Raw genomic sequence first — 21,039 nt, 5'->3', positions numbered from 1 at the left:
TCGACACTATTTTATTATCGATCACAGACACACGTTGCCAGGCTCACTTACACTGTGTGTGTGTGCAAGTGTGTAACATCAGCTATGACAGCTGACAGTTTTGCTACGTGTGTGTGTGTGTGTGTGTGTGTGTGTGTGTGTGTGTGTGTTTGTGTGTGTTATCCATTATCTTAATATTGAGTGTCAGGACCACCCAGTACCTCCATGATGATGAGTGTATGTTGGAGACAGTTGAAGAGAAATCTTTAAACATTTTGGCATTTTCTTTTGAAACGTATTCAGTTCATTTAGTCGAATCTAAATGCCAAATTAAAGTAAAGTAAAATAACCAAATCTTTTCAATGAACATCATTCGGTTGATATTATCTCCTTAATCTGTGTGTGAAAGCTGATGTAGCAACTGAGTCCGGGTCCTGTCCTTCAGTATTACATTTATCTGAATGTTTGGAAGGTCATAGGCATGGATTGGTTCAAGAGCGTTAAATCAGCATCTTCAGTAGCTTTCGAATGATTAGACTGCTTCCTTTCTTGATCTCCTCTTGTGCTGCTATTTATATTCCGTTGTCTCTTTCTTCCACGTACAAAACATTTTCCACTTTTCCTCCAAGTGCTTTTGTCTTGTGTTTTTTGTTGGCCTCCTTTCTTTGCAGTTATTGCATGAATCGTCTTCCAGTCGTCCTCCTCTTTTTACTGTGGCGTGACCACATCTGTAATTTCCTTTTATTCTTCTTTTCATGTTTCTTTTTTTTTTTAAGTCTCATGTTTTTATGCTTTTGTTGTGGCAAATGTCTTGTTTGTGGGTCCTGCTTTATTGTTGTCTTTTATACCATTATTACCAGCTTCAGCTTCTTCTTTTCATTATCTTCAATCCATTTTCCTTTTTTGTTGTGTTTTCATATCTTTATATTCTCTCTTCCTTTTCATCCATAACCATAATGTTTATGATTGTCTTCATGCTACTGCTTTTGTGTTACTCCTTTTTCTTTTTGTTGTTAATGTCCTGCTTGTCTGCTACTTTTTTGATTTTTTTCTAAAATAAAATTTATGAAGCCATGCCAACACATAAAACAAATGATTAGCCATGCTAATCATTTAGCACTTGAAATAGAAAAATATTCTCACAGAAGCAATGATCACTTAGTAAGTGGATACTCAAACAGAAATCAACGTGATTTCAAAATTTTTAGAATTTAGAAATCACATTTGGATTCATTCTCAGTGGTCCAAGTTTAGTCTAAACATGTACAGTGGCAAGAAAAAGTATGGAAACCTTTTGGAATTTCATGGTTTTCTGCATTAATTTGTCATAAAATGTCATCTGATCTTCATCTAAGTCAAGAGAATTAACGAATATAATATGGCTAAAATATTAACACAAAACAATTCTGATCTTTTAGGTCTTTATTGAGAACAACCAAAAAAAAAAACTCATAGTGCTTGTGGAAAAAGTATGTGAACTTTAATAATGACCTCAAGAAAGATAACTATTTGGAAAGAACACACAGCACTACATGTGGCTTAAATAGGTCACTACATATTATCATGAAAACATTATCCCTATCGTAAAGTATGGTGGAGGAAACATCATGATTTGGGCCTGCTTTGCTGCTTCAGGGCCTGGTCAGCTTGCAGTGATTGATAGAAAGGTGAATTCCTAAGTATACCAAAAAATTCTTCAGGATATAGTGAGATTGTCTGTAAAAACTGTGTAGAAGTTGGGTGATACCGATGCTGATTCAAAATAGTAAGTCCCAATCTCAGGGAAACCCAATGCCAGCCATGCCTGAGAAATAACAGAGGATGATTAGACCCAACCCAGTCTCTCTCCCTCCCTCTCTCTCTCTGTAGGAAACTGTAGTCTTAGAATAATCTCAGCTCCAGTTTTCAAAGCTCTGATGAGCTGTGAAGTTCACAGCTCTCAATTCTCTGGCAGTCTGTTACTGCATACACTTGAGTCCATTGACATCTACTAGCGTACTGGACATATTGGCGTACAGCCCCGAAAGCCCCACCACAATAATAATCGACCCAATCCAACTGTGCTCCAAATGTTTTGTCAGTTTTTATTTTTAATGGATGTTGCAAATGTTGACCTCTTGTCCAGGTGTGTTATGACATAGAGATTTGTGGAGCGTTTGGAAGGTTAGTTTGACTTAACCATCTGAAAACATATTCCAGCCCTGCCGCCGGGTGTTTTAGTGTGAAAAACGAATCTCTGACAGGAATTCCCGTACACTTGTTATTTATTGTGGAGTTACTTGTTTGTAAAAAGGGTCAAATATTTGAATCCATTCATGTAGAAGTTGACTCAGTGTTTGTGTAACAAGTTCTCATCAGGCATCGTGGAGGCAAGCCAGGGAGCTACTCTTTATGTATGTCAGTGAAGTTAACCCTCTCCCCTCTCTGATGTGTCTAACATCAAACACTACGCTGTCTCACACACACACACAAAAACAGTGTGTGAAGTACAACAGCTGGTAACAGGCACGGAACAGAACTGAGCTGTCACACCTACACTACAGGGCTGATACACACACACACATCAATGCAGTTTAATACACACACAAGCAGTGCCTCTCTATGTTTATGCACTGATTCCGACACACACATACACACACACACATATTGATGAGTAATCCACTCTTGATCCACAAGATGTGGGAAAGCAGGCTGATATTTTTCATGTGCGCTCCCTTCATCAGAGCTCAGTTCTGCAGGACTGACGTTGGGATTCTTATCTCGAGAGATGAAGCAGCAACGTACTGGCTCGCACAGGTCTTGAACTTCCTTTGAATGGGAAAGCCGGTTGAATAGTTCTGAAAATATACGTATGCCTTTGAAAGATGGCGCCAAACTGTTGGTGCTTCTGATTGTAGGGCAAGGACAAACTTCAGAATTGCCCTGATCATATGACCACATTATCTTCTAAGTCTTACCTATTTCTCTTTTCCTACTGTCTATGTGATGCTCACATATATCTTAATATCTTCCTAATGGACCAATACATTTAAAAACTCACTTAACATGGTATATTTTTACTTTTAAATCTCAACACTCAGTCGTAGTTTGTATTCCGAGAGAAACACCGGGGATTTTCCGTTCACTTCAACACAGTCATCGTTTTCTGGAAGAGACACCTAGTGGCCATGGGAGGAACTGCATGTCAACGCACACAGTTTCAAAGTGGTTTTGCTTATTGTTTTCCCTCTGCACAGTTTTATATGGAACATGGTTTAGACATGGGAATGTCCTCTCTATAAGTTTTATTTCTGCACTCCGTGTTTTTCTTTCTGGTTCTAATGACCAAAATGCCTCCAGAACTACAAAGTGAAGTCAGCTGGGAGTGAGGCATGATGGGAGTGATCATTTCAAGATGCCACCGCAGGGAAGCCTATTTTTCCTACTCTTTTCATCTCTAAATATGAAGCTGTCTCTCCATATATCATGCATTCGCTTCCTGCCTCCTCCCCTTTTGTCTTTGGTGATCCTCTCTTCCCTTCTTCTTTTACTTTCCATTCCTTTTTCTTTTTGTACACTGCGTTTCTTCCTATTCTCTTTATCCCTCTTCTTCTTTTCTTTGTCTTTCTATTCCATTCTGCTTCTTTACTTTTTACACTTTCACACTCTCTCTTTCTTTTCCTTTTTCCTTCTCCTCCTTCGTGCTCTTCTTCCTTTTCCACTTGTTAGGTGTCTTTCCTATACTTGTCCCTCTTTAATATCTTCCATTTCTATTGTACCTCCTTAACTGTCTTCCATCCTTCCATCTCTTGTCATTGTTCTTCTCCCACCAGCTTTCTTCTTCCTCCCCACTCTCCTTGTGATTTATCCCTCCTTTCCTTTCCCGCTCTCCCCACTGCTCTGCCCGTCGTCTTATTTGTCTTGCCAGTTTTACTTCCATTCATGCTTTTCCCTATTTCCTACACCTCTCAACTACTGTTTCTACTCTTCCCTGCCTGCTCTCCACTTCATCCTTCACTCCGCCCCCCCCAACTCCCCCCATTCTAATTGTGTGCAGGAAGCTGCCAGATATTGTGAGGTGTAATGTGCTGTCTGATTCCTCTCTAAGTGTTCTTAAATGATCGCTATTTATTTGTCAAGCCAAGCGTTGAACGCTAATTAAGGAGAAATGCTTTGAACTGCCTTGTGTGTGTGTGTGTGTGTATGTTGGTGTGTGGTGTGGTTAGAAGATGGAGGAAGCTGTCACTGATGAGTCGCTGCTCTGCTGCTTGGAGTGCTACTGCAGATGTGTGTGTTTTTGTGTGTGTGTGTGTGTGTACATGTCTTCCTGTAGTTGCGTGGCCAATTTTTAGTTCAACACTATCCTAGTGCGGGCAGTACCATCGATCCTCACAACTTTAAGCAGCTGTTTGAGGGCTACGACTTGGTTTGAGGGTTAAAGATAGAATTAGGGCGATTGTCAAGGTAAGGAGTGACGGAATGCATTATGTCAATAGGTGTGTGTGTGTGTGTGTGTGTGTGTGTGTGATTGTCCCTGAAATTTGTCTTACTCCTGCCGTCATTCTGAAATGCACGTGCGCGCACACACACACACTAACACAAACACAGTAGCAGGTGTTTCAGAGCCTTAGCAGATGCATTGATGTGATTGGCCGTTTCATTTGGATTGTTTTCAGTTCTGCGACACGATTGGCTGTGTCAGTCTTTAACTTTCATAATGTACTAACCTATTCAGTTGTATCAGTCTGTGTCAGCAGTGTAATTGTTTGTTACTTGCCATCTTTATAGATGATGTTAAGCTACTTTGTTTATGACTTTACAACTGGCGGTGTTAGCGCCTTGCTCAAGAGAATTGATCCTCTAACTCTGCAAGTGATGCATGTTTAATTATTCAAGGATGTTTGGTTTGTTTGCCATGTTTAATAGTTTCATAGAATTAAAAATTACCCCATTAGTTGCTCTAAAAGCTCCAAACACTGCATGTGATGCTTTTTTTTTATTGTCTTGGAACACAGATGTAGAGCTGAAGGATAGTCTCTCTCAGCTGTCATCATAAGGCAGTCAACCACTGACATGAAGCAAAAAAACAAAAGAAGAAAACATCTATACTGCAGTTTTTTGTCCCTTTCAAAGGCCTCACCAGTCTATCATATCCAGCAGATGGCATTAAAAAATTCATCACATAATAAAAATGATCAGTCTTGTTTTTAATTTGCCATGATGTTCGAAGTTCAGTTTCAAGCTGAAGAAGACGACTCTGCAGGGAGTCTCTCTGTAGGAAAACTTGTGGAGGCCTGGGTTTTTTCACATAACTCTCTCATTTTTTCTGCCAATCAAATGTTCATTTTTTTAATTAAACTATGGGCTTGAAGTTGATCTGTTGAGCTTAAAATGCTGCCATCACACCATCACAATAACAGAAAACACATGAAAATATGTGTACAGTTTGCTATTACTGCACTCTGCTTGAGGAGCACAGCCTCATTGGAAGTCTGACTTTTGCTAACCTACTTCAGTGACATCACTTTTCATCAGGGGGTGGTTACAGCTGCACACTATAGCAACTATAGAGGTAAATGCATGGCAACAATTGCTACATGAGCATTTTCTGATCCTAGCAGATACAATATTAGCATCTCTACAATTAAGGCACAATGAATGCTGGGTAAATGTTAATGAAAGGTTATGTCATGATTAAAAAACCCAACATGGACTGGTAACGAACAGCGGGTCACAGGGTCAGAGGTATTAAAGGTGTTATAGTCCACTATAGATGTAATGAATATGTATCATGCTGAGATAATTAGTCAGCTCATTAATTAGCCAATGAAAAAGCTTGAATCGACAAGAACTTCCATGATCCAGTCATTTATCAACACACCAGGGTCTCCAGTGAAACGATTAGCTGAACATCAATATATTTAATATCAAGACCAGACATTTGATGACATCACATTGGAGCCTGTGATGTCATTATTGTCAGCGGCCTGTGATTTGGTTACTGTGTTCTGGTTCAGTGGGGCCAGTTGTATTCGTTGTCTCTGCTGGTTTCACTGGTAGCATCTTCAGGGCCTCACTCCCTCAGGAGTGTGTGTTAGTGCGCGGACATGTGCATACACTGGTGTATGTGTGTGTCAGCTGGAGCGAAGCTGGCGTACAGGTGCGCCGCTGCTTCGCCAGCACTTCCTGGTAATTAATGACTTCTTCCTGCCTCTCTCTCGCTCGCTCTCTCTCTCGCTCTCTGTCTCTCATTGTTGCAATGGTGGAAATTGATGACATGTGAGCATTTGCTTTTTCAGTCACATGAGGACAGAGGGTTGAGTGAGAGAGGAAGAAAATAGGAGAGAGGAAATAAGAGGAAGGGGGGCAGCGAAGCGACGAGGACAGAAAACAGAAAACCATTATATTGACTTTAAAGTTAAAATTAGCTGTCTTTGTGAAAGTGATGTGAGAAGACTGATATCACTGTCAAGTCTGTGCTTTAAGGACAAAGCTGGATTCAAGATGTGGTTAACTTAGCTCTGATTTAAATAAGAATGGTACTGGGAGTCAGTGCACATCGCTCTGTCAAAAGTTTAAAAATACACCTATCAACACCTCCTAAACTCAGTATTTATTTTGTCTTATTATACTTGTTCAACTGTGGGTTTTTACCCAGTCAGTTTTGTCTTTTGTTGTTCTCTCCTTCCATCTCTTTCTGCTCGAGGATTTTGGTTTCTGTCTGTTTTACCAATCTCTCTCTCTCTCTTTCTGAGTGTGCATGTGCCTGTGCCTCTTTCCCTTTTTCTGCCTCTCTCTGGTAATCTATCTTAGTTAATATGGTCTCTGTGAGCAGCTGGGTACCGAAGCCAAGTCAGCTCTGGGAGAAACAGACCTCTGGTTGTCTCTCTCTCTCTCTCTCTCTCTCTCTCTCTCTCTCTCTGTGTGTGTTTGTTGATGGTGGATGGTGAAGATGGAGACAGAAAACGAGATCATGTAGTCAAACAGCAAGGAGGAGCCAACCTGAGAATGATCACATTGTAATGCTGGATTTATACATGTATAAAGATTTATTAGAGTCATGGGAAGAGAAGTTTGATACATACAAAAGCTATGAAACTGAATTTGTACATACAACCTCAATTTGAAAATGGTTGAATTTACACAATAACAGAATGATTGATTAATGGGCAGTGGTTCCCAAACCTGGGATTTGTATATACATGGTCCCCACAAGATGTCTATTCCTGATTTTTTGGTCACTTGTAACAAGAGTAAAGTTTTAATTTTCAACTAAATAATAATTTTCAACTTTACTCTTTAAAGGTAACACAGTAACATTCTCCATGTCCGGTGTGTTTGGTCAAAATGCTGTGGTTTGTTTTCTTGTTATGTTGAGCACCACTCAAATGTATATTGTCTTCTCAGAAAATAACCTTAAAGGTGTCATAGTGATGTCAGTAGGGTTTCTTTTGCCTGATGATAGAAAACCTGTGTTGCAAAACTGGTGGGTGGAGTTTGGAAGACATTTTCCCAGGCCAAGAAAATAGTCTGTTTGCATTATGGGAAACGTAGGAGCCATTTGTCTTTGGACTGGGACCCACACTAAATGTCATAGTCTTCTTCTAGTCTTGAAAGTCAGCTGACGTCATATGAGTGAAACCCTACATTGCTGGAATTCCGCTTTAACACTTGTCTGAGTAGTACTATTCGTGGTATCCTCACCAGCTATAGTGCAGTGAGCAGATAGTGTGTAATCGAGTGAAAGTGAGGGAGGCAGTGAGACAAACAGGTAAAGAGAGACAGACACAGAGACAGACGGGTATTTTGTCTCTCCTCCCGTTCGTCTAGTTGCCGGGGCGACTGGCTGGCCGGGCTCGATGCTAAAGTGCGGAAGGAAAAAAAAAAAAAAAAGAAAGAAGTGAAAAGAAAGAAAAGCCCCACAATCAATGAGACCCTTTTTGTTTTAGTGGGAACCCCCTTTTACCCCGCGACACACACATACACACACCCGGACAGAGAAACAGGCTGTCTGAATCGCTGTGGGACTGTGTGTGTGTGTCTTTGTGTCTGACTCCCTCTCCCTGTGTGTGTGTGAGACTGACTTTATTTAAGACAAGGGCCCTTTTGTTTTAAGCCAGAGAATGGCTCAGAGACCGAGGTTGGCCCTGTAATTGGCCTACTTAGGCCCTGTTTAGCATGAGAAAAGCCTTCCTTGGCCGAGCAGTGCCAAGCTAACCCTTGTTTTCAGCCTCAGAGAGGACGAATGCGCTGATCAGAATTCAGATTAGCCAGGAAAAAAAAATCCGACCCCTCCCCATTCCAAACACACTCCTCCACCCCCCTGCTTTGAATACACTGCACACTAATTACTTAACGAGAAAGCTGGGGAAAAAAATCTACACTTTAACAGAGTAGTGGTGGAGTCTGTTTAAATCAGGAGCAGGGGAGGGGTGGCAGGTTGTTTTTCACCTCTTTCCTCCTCACTAACTTTTTGTGCCACTTAAAAAAAAGAAAGACCCTCTCCTCCATCCTTCTCTCTGTCTTTTCTTCTTGTGTTCTTTGCTCCCTGAATCAGCCCAGACGCCACTTGTTGCCGCCGAATCATTGAACTTAATTAGCGGGACAATGTGTGAGCGGTTTGCTAAGTTTGAGCCGTAAACAGAGTCACAGTTAGAAGACAGAGGAGAAGTTAGAGTCTGAGATGTGGGAGCGCAGGGAGCCGAACGTCTCCACCTTGAGCAGCATGAGGCTGCTCTCATGGAGGTAAATAGCATCACAGCCACGGTTTTGTTTGTCATCAGTTCGGTTTGAGGTGTGTGAGGTAGGCTTTGTTCTGGGACGTAAGGGGGGAGTTATTTCATTATCTTGCCGTACAGATGCTGAACTTTCAGTGCTACTTATAAACTGTTTATATGATATATAACGTGAGGATCTGGGGAAATCTTGGGTGTAAATGAGCTAAAACATCACTTGTGGAAGGTTCGTTTAAAAATGTACAGTTCAATATTTCAGTGTGATTTAATTATATAACAGTAATAATGGCAGACATTGGCTTCCATATATATGTAGCTACCTAATCCTGTTTTTGGCTGCAGCAAACATATACATATGTATGTGTGTTTTTTAATCCTCTGACACAAATGGCTTAATACAAATCTGAACATCTACTGTTAATATTCAGACCATCAAAATTCTGATATTACCATGATTATAACACAAAGGGAAGGGTTTTGTGTAAATTAAACTTTGTGTAAATTAAGAGCGCTCAGGCCTGTACATCACACTGGGAGATTTTACATTTAGTCATTTAGCAGGCGCTTTTATTCATTCATTATGAAGTTCATTACCATGGCAAATGTCTATGTCTAATATATATATATATATATATATATATATATATATATATATATATATATATATATATATATATAGATATATATAGATATATATGCGAGTGGTGCGAGTATGGGTGTGTCAGAGGGCAGGAAGTAACCATGAGTTGTTCTGAGAGGACTTTTGCTGTCATGATTACATTCCTTGTCATCCTTGTTACTACGCCACACAAACTTTCTACTTTGCTTTTGTCATCATTACTGCAACTATGGTACAGGCTTCTTGTTTTATTCTATCACAGTATTCTGTTTATGTTAAATATTTAGCTTGTATTATAGAGTAAATATTATAACATAAATGCAGTACTGGCACAGTGCGCCAAATAAGTACTAATTGAAATAGTCCCCAACAAATTTCCAAAATTTGGAAATTTCCTATTTCCAATTTTTATACATTTGTGATCTCTTTTTTTATTTTCATTTTCATATATATATATATATATATATATATATATATATATATATATATATATAGATGTATATGACAAGAATGGTAAAACTTTCATTGCCCTTGAGCCAGAAGGTCAAATAATTGTGCCCGATCATTACACTAATACTGTCTCTCCGTCTGTTTCTTTCTCTCTCTCTGTCTCCCGACCAGTCGATACTGGGTGGTGATTTGGGTTTGGGAAGCCCGGGCGCAGCGTCGCCCACCAAGCCAGCCGGTCAGTACTACCAGCACTACGGCTCCAACCCACGGAGGAGAACGCTGCATATGGACACTATGGGTGAGATGCCACTAATGCACACATTATGCATTAAATCAAATCCTCAGTTTAATGGATCCATTTAACTTAAACTAGGTCAGTTGAATGACAGTCCTGACTGATAGTAGTCAAAGTATTAGAAACACCTCGTCACCATCCTGTTACATATGTAGGTACCCTGTGTGGCTACCAGCAGCATAACACAGCCCTAAACTGCTGACTAGAACCTGGTTATTATATAGTGTTAATTAGATTTGTTTAGTTTTAGTGTTTTGTTTTTTTTTATTGTTTGTTTTTTATTCTGTATTATTTATATTCTAAATATTACAGTTATCATAATATTACAGAAATTGATTTTATTCTTTAAATGTTCTATCTCAAATTTGTATATGAACTCGTTTTTGGTAAAGGTTTGAGCATTTAATTTAATTTGACACGAATTGCGGGAGAAAATCTGTTTTGAAGGCTGAGGTTTCATGCTCAGAAGAGGTTCCATCACATTACATGATGTTTATTGAATAGACACTAAAGGAGAAATAAGACACTACTTCATGATACCAATTACAATGATCCATTCTGCTTTGTTGCTTTTATAAATACACACACGCTGCTGTCATTCATTAAAAACTTTTGTTTTTTTGTAAAATTCTGATTGAATTTGAAAATATAAATTATAATCAAGTAGGTTGCTCTGAAACCAATTACATAAAAGACATCCTGATACTCGTATTGCATTTTTGTTGGCCTAAAGCCTAAAGCATTTGAGTCCTCCACATGTGATGACTTTTGCGACTTGCTTTTAATAATCAATACTTTTTATTGCATATGTGTTGGAGAAGCGTTGTTTTCTGTGTCCAAACAGCAACGTTCACTGGGCACTATTGTGAAATCCAAGATCACAGTCATCATGTGTGCTCTCTGAAACGGAGGTTTAGAAGGCCGAACATTAAGAGTGTGTGTCCATCCTGCTTGTTCCCATGTGTGTGTGAGTGTGTGTGTTTTGAAAGGGGACTTTAAGAAAAAGAAAAGTACAGGGAAGTCTTTTAAGAAGCAGGACAATAGGAGCCGTCATGTAGCCTCGGTAGTGTTAGCCTTGAAAGAACACAAACACACACACACACACGACTGTGGGCTGATTTCCAGGAAAAAAAAAGCTCCTTAATTTTTCCATCAAAGTCTCACCTTCCCAGTTAATAGGCTGCTCCCTCGCTCCCCTTGAGAGAAACCCTGAAAAATAATATAAACATGTCAAAAGCTGCCTTTTATAAAATCAAAAAGGAAAAAATATCAACCTTGTCCTTTTTGTGTCCTGCCTTTTTATTTGCTGCATCTCGAGCCTGTTTGCACTGAACGCCTTCCTTTGTGAATGTATCGACAGCGGTGGGAAAACTGGCCTCGCTCCTTCCTCTTCACCTGATCGATTAAATCCAAACAAATCAAACCAGAACATCTTTTTTTTTTTCTTTACAACACAAATAAAAACCTCTCAGCCAGTTAAATCCTCACTTAATGTTTTGTTGCATTTTCTTTTCTCTTTCAGACATTCACACAAAAAAAGTACGGAAGGTCCCTCCCGGCTTGCCGTCCTCAGTAAGTGATGATGCCTTTTTATTGTTACTGACGAGGTATAATCGCAGTTTCAAGTGTGTGTTGCTGAAGAAGAGGCTGTGGATGTTCCTGCGTGTTTGGAATCGCTGAGCTGCTTTGTCAAACTGAGGGGGTGGGGTGGGGGGCTGTCGGCTTCTCCCTGTCAGTTGATGTTTTTAGGAAATAGAATTTGGTGCCAGGATAAATGACCCAACATTAACAAAATGCATCAGTTCTTCCAAATCTAATGACGTGTAAAATGCACACAAAAGCTTCTTTTCTAGAAAGGGACTATATTTACAGCATTTACTCAAACGCATCATCCCACTGGTTTCTCTTTTCATTGATCAGCTAACAGATTAACTAATCAGTGATGGAGCTGGATCAATGTGTGGCATTTTGGGCTCTCAGGCGCTAGTTGGACGTTTGGTCTAGAAAAGCAAATATTATCCTGCTGTGTGATTGTGTGTAGGTGACGGTGATGCTGCTCTCTGAGCCGAGCTGGACACGGACAGCTGTCAGCTTTTTGTTGTCAGTTCCTGTTTTGAGAAAGAAAATTATTATGAAATGGATTTATTTTCCATTCTCCCCTTTTTAGCATTAGTAAGCAGCATATCAGCATTTAATAAATGGTTTGTAACGCAGTATAACTTAGCTGTATGCAGCTAAATATATTTGTTTTTTGAAACATTTTAACTGTTTCTACACAATCAACTGCTTTAGAATTGTACTGCACATCATTTCTATACATTTATATCTTCTTACATCTGTGTTGTCGTTTGGTATAAACTCTTATTACATGTCTATTATTATTATTCATGAATTACTTGGCTCCATTATCAGCTACTGGGAGGTTCTCGGCTGCTGGTTGAAGGAGCTGAGGATTATGAGCCTAAAATGGCTAACAGAGCGTTCATTGCTACCTTTTAAGGGATTTATTACAACAAATATTTGCCTCCAGCTTCTGAAATGTGATGTTTGACATCACTGGAAGGTGATTTATCTTAGGGCCTTTCTGGACTTGTGAAGACATCAGCCTCTGAGAACATTTGAAGGAAAAAGACCACGAGTATATTGACATTTACACTTTTATCCAAAGCGACTTAAAACTAGTATGAAGTAGTATGAAGCAGTTGGTTTTTAAGAACGATTTCATTGTCACTTTGTTTGTTTTCCCCATTTTCGATGTGTGGATATTTTGGTTGATGAAAGAGAATGTGTAGTAGAATTATTTCAGATTTTCCCTCAAGCTCTTTTACATGTGGAGAGTGTTTTTTATATTGTTGACCTCATTAATTGCCAGTTAACAACGGCTGAATGTACAGCAGGTCAGCTGCATCTTTGGCCCGGCAGGAGTCCATCTTTCTGTGGCCTTGGCCCGCTTTGTCCCTACTTCCTCCCCTATTTCCACCACCTCCCTGCATCTACATTATCTTCACCATAGAGAGGGGAGAGAGAAGGAGGGAGGGGAGGCAGCTAGAAGGGAAGCCAGGGAAGCAGAGGAAAGGATTTCAAGAAATAATAATTGAAAAGCAGAGAGGAATGAGCGTGGTTTGTTGGGCAGGTTGCTGTTGTTTGAAGTTGAAGGATGACACATCTTGTGTGGAGAAAATATGTCAAACAATAACAACGGTTGCTTTATTGTAATATGAAAATAGCACTGAAATACACATTTTAACACTGTAAAGCTTCATTTTACTAAAGCACCAAACTCACAACAGTGACTCGTTTCAGCCATTCAGTTGGTTTGCTGTAGCTGCTACTAACAGTTTCTTTCCTACCTTGGGAAAACAAATCAAATGTGTTAGTTATGTGGATGTTCATCATAATGTTGATTAAAATCAGAATTCAGGCGGCATCATGTTTCATGCTGATGCAATCACCAGCACCTAAATGGAGGTAGTTTGTTGGTGACGCATAACCAGCGAGATGAAAGGTTTTCAAGATGTGGACGAGAGAAACAAATAGTTGTTTCTTCTGGTTTGGTCACTTTAAAAAGTGACACAGAGCAATTTATCTGCACATTTGTGAAATATGTGTTTGTGTTGTAGTGACTACTCATGGGGCTACTTGATGAAGTACTACTTGGCGAGCTAACCGCTGAACACACACGCCAGCAAGGGATATGTTAGCTCTAGTCAATCCATTTCACTGTGCTGTGCTGTTTACCCCTCTTGCATGCATCTGACTCTAGTTCAATTGCTTACTGTCAGTAAACAGGACAAGGACTCTAAGTTATTACAAATATCCGAGGCATACAGTTACTCTCTGTAGACCAGGTCTGTTTTGTGGAGCAGTTCATTCTTTAGCAGAGGGGGTGAAATGAAAGGGGAGAGTTTGGATGTCAAACTATTCAGTGGCCTCTTATCTGTTTGCATCAGCCTAAACATATGGCTACCAACCAGTAGGCACAGTAGATGGTTGTCATGCCTTATCGTGTGCTTGACATTTACTATTAAACTATACAGACAGGAAAACTACATGGTTAGTGTTGGGCACAAAACATTCCCCATGAATTGATAACAATAAACATATTAGTAGGTAGTAGATGCTACATTTATTTTTGTTTTTTGTTCTTTGATGCTGGGTTTTATTAAACCGCCAACACTTTGGAACACTAAACACCATTAGGCCATGAGCACATTTGAAGAAGGGTTTCCCAAACCGTGGCACAGACCATGCATGCTTGTGTTGTGGTTTTGGCCTCAGTTTCATTAGACTCTTAATAGTAGTATAATCTACCGTAATTGCATCCTCAATGATACAGTAGAACAGTTTTAGCCTACAGTTTTGTACATCCCTCTCTATAACATCAGTACCCTAACAGAACATCAAACTGCTGTCTGACTAACCGCAAGGCCTGTATAAGTCTAGTGTGGACAGTCATGTGATCCAGGTTTTGGATCCGTCTGTACTTGCTTTGCCTTCATGTCTGCGGTGCTCTGAGTCATCTCCTCCCCCCTTCACCGTAACCCTCTCTTCGTTTCCACCTCTGTGATGTGAGTAATCCTGCCTGCTTCCTCTGGTTTACGTCAGGAAAAAAGGAACGCAACGAGGACCCGCTGCCTGTGAAATGGAGAAGTGGCTCGGCTGCAGGAAAAATAAATTCAGAGCCACTTTTTGGCACATGTATCAGTAGGAGCGTGACAGAGTGCAGAAACTGTACCGAGAGCTTTGTAGGTTTAAAGTATTTAAAGTTTTTTATTTTTTATTTTTTTTATTTTAGATAAGATATCTTTTACTAGCAGCAGACCAGGTTCTGTTTTGTCCGAAGTCAGTTTCAGAATTGCGCTCTGGCTTTTACTGTGAAAAAAAACCCCCAACTCTTGACAGGTGTTCATTTTTATAATCACTTCTGTTTTATTTTAGCGCTTTCAGTCGGGAAAGAAGAGCTCGAAACCTGACTTCCTGATGCACTAAACACTGATACCCTTCACGCGGTGTTGAAACACTGACAGTAAAAGCAGCAGCGCGTGTTATCAGTTCTGTTGAGTTATTTTGACTGAACTGGGTTTTCCTGCATGAGAATGGCAGTTTGACGTCAGCAGAACAGACGGCGTGAATCCAACAGTGGACGTTGATTTCTGTGTTTTATTTCACGCTGGTTCTCGTTTGTCTTCAAAACCCTTCAGAAGACTCACATATGAAATTGATTGTTAGTGCCTCGCTGTAGGGATTGAAGCTTTAACCCCGTCAGCTGCTTCTATCCGACTACCATCAGTCCCCCAAAGCATGTTTCTGTCCGTTGTCCATTTGTCTTTTAAATCTCCCCATTGGGGTGTCTGTTTGGTGATTCCTGTCCTTATTTCTTTTGGAGGCTGGACCATCAGGAAAACAAAAGCAATTGCGATGAGGCAGAAACGTGTTTTTCGTTCCCAGCAGAGCTGTTTGTTGTGATCTTTTCTGATCCTCGTCCTGCCGATAATAGAACTCTCTAATCATTACATGCGTTTATTTTGCTCTGTTTTTTTGGGGTTTTTTTTAAGGAATATTTCAGAATTGCTGGAAATATTACGTTTATTTGTTGCTGGAATTTTCTAAAGCGTTGTGTTGGATGTAATAAAAGAGGCCACTTAACACTTCTATTGACTCTTTATGTAATTTAGGTTGTCTATAATTTTTTATATATATTAATACATTCTGTTTTTGCTGTGCTTTATTTATATTCTAAGCATTTTGACATAAATAATACCAGTACTATTAGTCATTTAAAACCTGTGTTTTATATGTAATTAACTAATATGTAGATCTTTTCATTTCAAATTTGTTAAGGTGCATAACATCTTTCTACATTTTAATCACAGGGTCAAAAGTGGGCTTTTAAAAAAAATACATTGAGCATCTACCTAGAGCGGATGTTGGTGACATTACCTGAGCATTTTGGTGACTTTGAGCTATGGATGATATTTGATTAAATCCACATGGATGTAATTTTAATAAGGAATTCAAATTTTGATGTAGATTTATAGGAGATAAAAACAACAATAAAAAGAAAATTGATTAAGGACCACAGTATGATTGCAAGAAGAGATGACAAGTCAACTATATTCGAATTGTATGAACTAACTGGACATTACAGACCTGCAGATGATTTAACACACTCTGAGCTCTAACAGAGATTCTGCTCACATGAAACACACACACACACACACACACACACACACACACACACACACACACTCTTTCTCTGTGTCTTACTTGCTCTGTCTTCCCAGCCTGCACCTGCTCTGAGTACAAACACAGCTTCACAGAGGAATGTCTGCAATGTACGTGTGTGTGTGTGTGTGTGTGTGTGTGTGTGTGTGTGTGTGTGTGTGTGTGTGTGTGTGTGTGTGTGTTGTGTGTGTGTAGTTCTATGGCAAAACACAGAGACCAAAAACAAAAGTTGTCTTTGTGTCTTTGTGAAAGTTGGTTTTGCGCACAACCAGCTTGCACACGCACCACACTCACACGCTGACCCTCACAGATATAACTTCACTCTTAAGAGCTATGTTTGGAGGGTTTTAAAGTGTAACTCTGATTTATATGTACACTGAGAGAGTTATCGGTCATAGGAATGATTCCTCTATCTATACTGGGTGTGATGTGATGACTTGTAAAGTGTAGGGTTGCTACAGTGTTACATTACAAAGAAATTTGAGAGTTTGTAGTATGGAAATGTTAGTAGTATGGACATAAGAATATCATTATAGTATTCAATGAGTCTTAGTTATGCCCACTGTAATAATATTATTAACTATAATAAGTTAACTATAAGTAAGTCAAATTCTAGTTCAAGTTCTATGTTGCCGTCTATTTACATAAACGGTGTTATAACATGTAACAATTGAGGAAAATTTTTTCAGTTCACTTTAGACTTTGAGCTTATCCATCTCAAAATTTTAACAGTTTTTTATGGGTATTATTATAACCATTGTGAAAGCTTATCTGCATAACTAACTGAATTTAACCTGCACTAAATGCATGCTGGGATGTGTATGAAAAAATGGGACAACTTAATTTTTTGTATTAGCCAAACAGTGTACTGGATATTTAGTCAACTTGACTCATAATTGTAAGTTATTAAATTGATAAAGATTTTTAAGTTATAAGAGTGAGTATAGTATAGTGATTTTATTAAAGATTATTATAATTGTGAATTATTATAATATAATTAAGGGAATTGTTTTCCTATATTCCCAAAGTGAAGAACACAAGTTAACTGAGCATTTTGCAGTTTGTAATTAAGTTTAACTTTTATAACTGATGTAACTTAAAACAATATTTATGTCGACAAATACACATTTTTCATGCAGTTATTACAGAGCAGTAAGTTTTGTAATGTTATTATAACTGAGATAGCAGATGAGCTAACTCGTGCACAGGCAGTTGTATCATTTATCTGAAACTATTTGTGTTAAAGTTGCAATAATTGAAATTGGAACCACTAGTGGCACTGCAGCTAAAACTCCAGATAACCCAGCCCAGAAGACTGTAGTTTGATTATTTTGTGAAACTGAATTTGAGTCTGGTCAGTCAGACAGCCTGTTGCTGGATTAGTATTTTGTTGGTGGTATTAAGTCTGAATTTGTTTTGTTAATATTTTAAGGTAACTTATATAATACACTGGAAGATGGAACATACTGATGAAGTTAAAGCGTCATTTTGGTGTCTTTTAGCTTGTTTTGAATTATATTTTACTGCGTACTCTATACTCAACACTTGATTAGATTTTTATTTCATATTCAAGAATCTTTGGTCATATATGACCATTTATATTTTAATGACATTAGTGTTTTGTTGGTGATTTATCCTTTTACAAGAGGAACATAAAGACACTTATTTTCTGCTTTTGCTTTTCTGTTGCCATTTACACTTCTTCTGATGAATTTGGAAAGATCGTTGTGTCACTGTGGTGTGTTTTAACTTCCTCGTTGTTGTGCGACTGCCCTCCCATATGCTCCAGCTTGTGAACATGCTTCATTTAAGGCAAAAAAGTCTCTTTGCTTTAATCTGTGTTTCACATCCACTGCAGGCGATGGGTCTTTTTCTTTTAATTAATTCATTTCTCTTGTTTTTTTTTCTATCCCCTCCCTCCTTCTCATCTCCCTGTGCTGCAACTTTGTTATTGTTGTTTGTCAAATGTAGTTTGCTGAGTTGATGATTTACTTTGAGAAACAATTAAACGTCACTTGAGAGGAGAGCGTGGGACGTCTTTGTAATCAAAAGGAAATTAGGCATCAGTTGCTAACATTAGCAGGTTGCAGAGTGCCGTCTCGCTGCTGTTTTTTCTTTGTTGGTGTTGGGAGTATAACAGCTTTTTTTTTTTTTTTTTTTTTTGCCTTCGATATCATTGTTTTGGATAATTTGTTGTTAGGGCTGATAAAGTCTCTGGCTCGTCCTCAGAGCTTTGCTAATGCTGATGAACAAAACACACACATATATATCAAGATTATCCCCAAAAAGGGCTTTAATGAAACCATTGAAATGCGCTATTAAAGGAAAAAGAAATAAAATCATTTGTATGCGTCAGCATGAGGGTGTTTAATGTTCATTTTTGGTCCATTAAATGCTTTTCTCTTTTTTTCTACTTGCATATACACGTACAATCTCCCCCTCTCTCTTTCTTTTGCTCATTGTGACACTGGGACTAGTCATTAAACTGGTTTATGAATGTGATTGATTTTACTCAAAGAGGGTTTCCATATGAAAAACATCCATGACACAGTTAATGTTTTATTTGATATTTAAAAAAAAAATTATATTAAATATGATTATTAATTATATATTTTCAAAAAAAATTATGTTTTTAAACTAGTCTGAATTTGGATATTTAAAAAAGACAAAAGCAAAAGATAAAACTCATGGCTTGATATTTAAAGAGTGAACATATTGTCAGAGGTGTTTAGGATCATTATGTGACTTGATTTTCAAAATGTCCTGAATCCATTTTGGATAAAAATGTGAAGGGACGCACATGTACAATTCATTTATCATTTATCCTTGAGAATCCAAACTGTACAAGTGTCTCATTTATTCAAAGAAGCATGGACGTTTCCAATTTTGCTGTAGAATGTTTCAGTAATTTATAAGATTCATTTTTAAAGATGTTTATTATTTGATTGTCTTTTTGTAAAGTAACAGTTTGGGATACTTTTTTAAAATATAAGAGTTGAAATTTGCAGCATTCAGGTTGTAAAAGTTTCTCCAAAGCTCTACTTTCATTGATGACTCCTCCTTTTAATTAAATAAACCAAATGTTTTATTTCTGTAAAGAATTCGTCATCTGTCTAACACACAGACAAAACATTGTGTTAAACTGTCAAGAAAGTTATAAAAGACCAAATCTAAAGTAATGAAAGCCCAACAAATAAAATCACATTTTTACCTGAAGCTCATCATTAAGTACACTAGTTTTAATTTGAAGCATCCAGAGTGTGAAGAGTCTTATCTTCAGCTCCCTACCAGCACCAGCCTTTAAAAACAGACCTTTTGATTTTAGTCATGTAAAGATGGAATCCTGGGATGTCTTTTAAAAACTTTTTTTAAGGTCTTGCTTTTGAAAGCATACTCCTCGAAGGTGAAATATTTTCAAACCCTGAGCCGATTAAATCCTCTCAGCGCTCTGACCGGGGCGATCTGCTCCCATCTCTGGCTACTTCCTCCTCTCTCTCTCTCTCTCTGCGTCTCCCTCGTTCTCTATCTCTCTTCCTCTCCTCGGCTCAGATGTGGTTTTGTTTAAAGTCGACAGCGTTAATTAAATTAAGCCAGGTCTTGCAGAAGGCACAGTAGGAGAGCTGGCGGTCCCCAGTGGGCCGCGGGTGGAGGAGGGATGGGGGTTGGAGGGTGATGGTGGCGGAGGGGTGGGGGGGGGACAGAGAAGAGAACGTGGTTTGGTGAGCCATACTGCCCCCTTCAGGTGGTCCCTGCCACAACCTCCACTATAGTGGGGTTGTGTTGAGAGTTTGATGCTTCTGCACTCAAAGAGTTAATCATTTTGGGTTTACAATTTCTCTATTTCCTTTAACCTTAGATTTACATGTTTGGATTTTATGGAGAGCTAAAGAGATCCATTAAACATGACCAAACAAGTATTTTAACCAAGTCCAGTCTTGAAATTGTTTGATCTTTAAGGCAAAAATAGATTTTTAAAACCCCGGAGTCAAATTTGGTGCTTTTACAGCTTCTACTTTCCTGGTTTCAGGGTTTCCAAGTGATTATGGAAACAACCTTTAACAGGATGAATGGTTTAGATAATGGCTGGATGGAGTTCATCTTTAAGATGTAGGATGGGATTGAAGCCAGGAGTGTGTGCAGACGTGTCCAGTTCATCAAACTGGGAAAGCAGTTTGATTATGGAGCTGGCCTCGAATCAACATCAACATTGTTAAGACAGAAAAGTGTCTTCCCCATATTGTCGTCACAAACTATACAACAAACAATATATATGTTAAGATTTTGTGTGTGTGTGTTATTTACATTGTGAGGACTGAAACATTAAGGCTTAAGATTAGGGTATGGTTAGTGTGGTTAGATTTAGATTGAGGATCAGGATAGGCAAGTAGTGTGTGAAGAATAATTACTAACTATACTTAACTATAACTTATATTACTAGTACTATAGCTAATCAGTAAAGATATGGACCATATAACTTCAATAGACAATTAAGTTTAGTTGCAGATTTACATTTGCAGATCACCGTCATATGGTACTAATATGTAATATATCTAAGTAGCAACAGTTAAACTGCTGGTGACTGTAACAACAGTGCTTACGCTGCATGCTACAGGTAGCTCTTGTAGCCAACCATGGATAAAGTTAAACTTAAAACACATGGAGGTGCACTTGAACACAGTTCTGTCTTTCTTCTTGCTCACATAAGAGCAGTGATGCAATCTGAGGTGTTCTGTCATAAAGTAATAATGAACTCAGTA

At 38.7% G+C, this 21,039-nt stretch overlaps 1 protein-coding gene across 5 annotated transcripts in view; it reads left to right on the top strand.

Annotated features, from left to right (window-relative positions):
- Window positions 1-21,039, top strand: part of LOC113147947 (transcription factor 4) — a 193,597-nt gene that overhangs the window by 91,017 nt on the left and 81,541 nt on the right. For all 5 annotated transcript variants that reach the window (XM_026339298.1, XM_026339301.1, XM_026339303.1 and 2 more), the window contains 2 exons: window positions 9,934-10,060; window positions 11,580-11,629. In XM_026339298.1, the coding sequence (XP_026195083.1) occupies window positions 9,934-10,060; window positions 11,580-11,629 (177 nt within the window). The remainder of the gene's footprint in view (window positions 1-9,933; window positions 10,061-11,579; window positions 11,630-21,039) is intronic.

This window comes from Anabas testudineus, chromosome 22 (assembly GCF_900324465.2).
Source record: "Anabas testudineus chromosome 22, fAnaTes1.2, whole genome shotgun sequence".
NCBI lineage: Eukaryota > Metazoa > Chordata > Actinopteri > Anabantiformes > Anabantidae > Anabas > Anabas testudineus.
The sequence above is the reverse complement of the archived record's forward strand: the minus strand, read 5'-3'. Positions and strand labels throughout refer to the sequence as shown.